Here is a 5,238-nt window from a genome sequence, read left to right on the forward strand (position 1 = left end):
CTGCGCACCCGCGAGCCCGGCCCTCGCCGGCTTTTGCCGTTGGTGCTTGGCGGCTCGGTCCAGGAATCCAAGTCCGGAGGGATCGGGTGCCGCAAGCCTTTTCTCTAGGGGTCTGCGCCGAACCGGGACGCCGGGCCTGACTTAGTACTTTGGTGTGCCTTTGAAATACTCCCCCAGCTGTCCAAATGGCTGTGTTTACCTAAAAAGAAAATTAACAGGGGTTTTCCTGTGTGAAGTGTTCAGGAAGCTTCTAGGTTTTCCTGGGTTTTAACAGCGTCACTTTATTCTTTTCTTTCCTTAGGCCATCCAGAAATTAAGGGAGAAATTACTAGAAAAGATGATAAGCTGCTGTCGTTACTAAAAAATGTGTATGTGGACTCCAAAGATCCTGTGTCTTCTGTGCAGGTAATGTGTGTTTTAATTAGGTGAATGCGTAATTTACTCAGTTGGGGGCCCTAGGAAAATGATTAAGAGAAGTGCAGTAAGGCGTGAAAAGGGTGAGTGTCCTTGCACGTGTAAAAATATCAGCACTGTTGTGACCAGAGTACTGCGCCCTTGAGTTTAAGCGTAGGGGTCTAAGACATCAGGACACCTAAGCCTTGGTTCAGTGCATGTTTACCAGAATTCTGAAAGACTTGTGACAGTATTGCTGGAAGGCAGCCATGTGAGTTATTTGATAGTATTTCAGAATTTGTAAGATTTGAAAGGTATATCTGCTGGTTGTCTTCTGATGACAAAAAAAGGAGAGCTTTCATATTGTCTTGTCATTCTTCTGTGGATTGAGGTATGTTCTAATCTCAGGGACTTCTTTAGTAGTGTTGGATTTTGTGGGTTCTTTTTTTTTTTTTTTTAAAGGATTTATTAAGACGGAATATGTGAAACTAGGAGGAGGATCACAGAGTACGTGGGGAATGGGAACCTGTATGTAAATCCATACACTGAAGTGCTGGGCATAGTGCTTTGTATATAGCCAAACAGAACTAGTCCTTGTTCTCACAGGGCTTACGGTGTTGAGAGGGACACAGACCGTAAACAGATGAGCAAACATGTAACCCTAAATACATGATTATGGAAGAAGTGGACACTGTGAGAGTGTATCAAAGAGACCTATTTGAAATAGGAGGATCAGAGATGGTTTCTGAGGAAGTGATATTTAAGCTGAGGCCTGAAGGGTGAGTTGTAGTTAACCAGATGAGTTTGTGGGGACTGGAAGGTTCTAGTTAGGGAAAACACGACAATTAAAAGACAAGGAAGTGCTAACAATTCCCAGATTTTTTTTTTTTTTCCATTCTTTCCTGGTACTGCCTCTCTGTCTCTAGATAGGCAATAGACTATTCACATAAAGTTATTATATAATTTTCACTAGAGAGGAGAAATAAAAGATTTGTAAATTATTGCATGTAATAGCAATTATAGGGTTCATCTTAACACCAAATGCTCACATAAGAAAGGCATAGGGGTTGAATCTGTGTTCTTTATGTTGTTTTTAAATCGGTCTTGAGTAATACTTCCAGATATTGTATCTCTCGTGTTATACTAAATCATACATTTGAAAATTGGCTCATGGGATGAACTAAATTTAACGCTTTTTATGTGTAAGATTCAGATATAAATATAACACATAAAGAAATACAGAGGGTGCCAAACAAAAAAAGTACATATATATATGTGTGTGTGTGTGTGTGTGTATATATATATATATATATATATATATATACACACACACACACATATATAGGAAAAAACTATCAAAGTTGTAATACTCAATAAGATGAATACTAGTCATGTTTGACTTCTGCAGTGACAAGAGGTGCTCAAAGTGGTTACCATCAGTGTCCAGACACTTGTGATTATGGTGAACATTGCTTAAAATGTGTATTTGGCACCCCCGGTATGTAAGTGGTGTTAAAAATTACATGAGAACATTTGGAAAAATCTAAAAAGTTTAGAGAGAGTGGTAATGAAAAATTGTGGTGACTCGTGCTAATAATTCCAGCACTTTGGGAGGCAGAGGTGAGAGGATTGCCTGAGACCAGCCTGGGCAACTTGGTACATCCTTGTCTCTACAATAAATGAAAAAATTAGCCAGGTATGGTAGTGTGTACCTGTGGTTCCAGCTACTTGGTAGGCTGAGGTGGAAGGATCGCCTGAGCCCAGCAGGTTGAGGCTGCGGTGGCCATGAATGTGCCACTGCACTTCAGCCTGGGTGATAGAGTAAGACGACTCAAAAAAAAAAAATTGAATTGCCTGTTTGTGTTCCTTGTCCCTTTTTTCCTTTGGGCAGTTCATGGTTCTCTTAATGATTTATGATGCCTCTAGACATCAGTGATATTGTGCCTGTCATATGACAAATAATTTCTTGGTTGTCTGGCTTTTTAACATTTATGTAATATTCAAAATCCTGTCAAATATGTCAGCCTTTTTTGTCAGTCATGGTATAGGAAGTCTGGGCCCACTCAGACATCATAAAAGGTCCTCTGTATTTTCATATAGTAGTTTTATGACTATATATTTTATGTTAAAATCTTTGTTGTTAAATATGGTGTGTGGAAGAGATCAGTTGGGCCTCTTTTCATATGGGAGGCCAGTTGTTTAAATACAATGTATTGAATAGCCCAAACCTTTTTTACTTACTTAAAATACAGCTATACCTATACATACAGGTCTGTTTGAGGCTTCATTAGTTTTGTTTATTTTTCTGTTTTTACGCTATAACCATACTGTTTTAACTTTAGAGATTTATAATGTCTTGATATTTGTTATGACCTATCATTCTGTTCAAAAGTTTATCACTTCTTACAGATTAATTTTTTTCTGGATGAACTTAGGAATCAAATTGTCAGATTGTTTAGTAAGTCTTGTTTAGATTTTGAACACAATTGAGTTGGAATTTGAGGAGAATTAACATCTTTTAACATTTATCTTTGAGGGATAAAAGAAAGGTTGTTACCACGAGTGGGCTCTCTTTTCACCCTGAGTTTTTTTTAACTTTATTGTTAATATAGTAGTCTCCCTTTATCTTCTAGAGTTAAGTTCCAAGATCCCCAGTGGATACCTGAAACCAAGGGTAGTACCGAACTCCCAATATGTGGTTTTTTCCTATCCATACATATCTATGATAAAGTTTAATTTATAAATTAGGTGTAGTAAGAGATTAGCAACAGCTAATAATAAAATACAGTTATAACAGTGTAACACTTTTATGGCTAGATTTGTGTTTTACTGCACATTTTAGCACCCTCAGCATATGATTTTCTTTATCAGTCGAGAAGTTTCCCATTTTTTTCACTCAAAAGAAGCATTTTACGGCTTCTCTTTGGCATAACTGAGTTGCCAGCTTCACTACTCTTGCACCTGGGGGCCATTCTGAAATAAAATAAGGGCTGCTTGAACACAAGCACGGAGATACTGCACAGTCATTCTGATAACTGAGAAGGCTACCAATGGGCAGGTAGCCTGTGGAGCATGGACACACTGGACAAAGAATTCACTGTCTAGATAGGATGGAGCGAATGGTGCAAACCATCATCATCCTACTCAGAATAGCACACAATCTAACACTTATGAGTTGTTTATTTCTGTAATTGTTAATTTAATTTAATGGGAATGTTTTTAAGTTGAAGTGTCACTCTGTCACCCAGGCTAGAGTGCAGTGGCACTATCACTGGCTCACCACAAGCCTCGACCTTCTGGACTCAGGCGATCCTTCCACCTCAGCTTTCTGAATAGCTGGGACTACAGATGTGTGCCACCACACCTGGCTAATTTTTAATTTTTTTTGTAGAGATGAGATCTTATCATGTTGCCCAGGCTGGTCTCGAAATCCTGGGTTCAAGCAGTCCTCTCACCTCGGCCTCCCACAGTGCTGGGATTACAGTTGTGAATCACAGCTCCTAGCCAATTTAATATTTTTGAACTGTAGTTGATCTTGTGTAACTGAAACTACAGATGGGGGGTGCTGCTGTATATCAGTGAGTGGTTTTTATATTGTAGCTGTCTACATTGCTAGGCTATTCTTTTTTTTTTTGAGTTGGAGTCTCACTCTGTCGCCCAGACTGGAGTGCAGTGGCCGCTTCTGGCCACCGCAGCCTCGACCTGCTGGGCTCCGGCAATCCTTCCGTCTGTCAGCATTCCAAGTAGCCGGAATTACAGGCGCGCTACCACGCCCGGCTGATTTTTTGATTTATTGTAGAGATGAGGTCTCGCCTGCCCAGGCGGGTCTCAAACCCGTGGGCTCAGGCAATCCACTCACCTCAGCCTCCCAAAGGCGCGGGATTACAGGCTGAGCCACCGAGCCCACCTTATTATTTCTATTATTCAGTTGATTCTCTTATTTTTCTAAAGGTATTTTCCTAACCATATGGAATTAAACATTTATTTGTCTAGTATTTACGCTTATTGTTTACTCTTATTGTGTTGTATATAACATTAACATAGCAGTGAAAGTAGATGTTCTCCCTGTTTCTTCCTTTGAAAGGCTGTCTCTAGTGTTTTAGCACTAATTTTAATAAAATGGTACTGGTTTCTGATTAAAAAAGACTTTTATCATATTTGGGACATTTTCTTCTTTTGCAAATTTCCTAGGATTTCTTTTTTTAAGAGAGGAATTTTTTGTGTGTCTAATAATATTAATTTTAGCCTTTAATATTAATTAGAAGGGAAACTTGAATACAGGTGTGTTTGGAGTGAAAGGATGATTTGCCTGGGACTTGGAAGATGAGAGAAGCTGTGAGTTTTGGAAAGTGAAGAAGTTGGGAAGTTTCAGGGCAAGTTTGCAGTGTAAAAATATGTGAGTGTGTGGTTCCTTTGGAGAATGGTTTAAATTCAGTGCAATTATGGGAAGTGTGAGGGGTTAACTTGGAAGAAATGAACTGGGTTAGAGAGTGACAGGACCAGATCATGAAGGTCCTTGTTTGTCTTGCTAAGGAATTTTCGTCTTATTCTGAAGACAATGGGAAATCATTAAAGAGTTTCAGGTCAAAAAAATGATGATAGATTTGAGATTAGGCTGGGATGGAACAGGATGCATTTTATCCAGTTGGAGGAGACCAGCTAGTGCGGGGGCCAGCCCCTGCAGAGATTTAGGGGGTCCCTTGGGAGGTGTGGCGGCATCGGTGATTCTGTAGGGATAGATTTTAAAAGAAAGAAAGAAAGAAAGAGACTGGGGGAGAAAGAAAGAGACTGGACTCTGTCTAGTGCAGAAGCCATTTAATGGGATGAACTGTAAGCCTTTTATCC

At 39.6% G+C, this 5,238-nt stretch overlaps 1 protein-coding gene across 1 annotated transcript in view; it reads left to right on the plus strand.

Moving 5' to 3' along the window:
- Positions 1–5,238, plus strand: part of NDUFAF4 (NADH:ubiquinone oxidoreductase complex assembly factor 4) — a 17,962-nt gene that overhangs the window by 7,335 nt on the left and 5,389 nt on the right. The window contains exon 2 of the mRNA XM_021714414.1: positions 302–405. Within this exon, the coding sequence (XP_021570089.1) occupies positions 302–405 (104 nt within the window). The remainder of the gene's footprint in view (positions 1–301; positions 406–5,238) is intronic.

This window comes from Carlito syrichta, unplaced genomic scaffold (assembly GCF_000164805.1).
Source record: "Carlito syrichta isolate Samal-C Ts95f unplaced genomic scaffold, Tarsius_syrichta-2.0.1 Scaffold305646, whole genome shotgun sequence".
Classification (NCBI taxonomy): domain Eukaryota; kingdom Metazoa; phylum Chordata; class Mammalia; order Primates; family Tarsiidae; genus Carlito; species Carlito syrichta.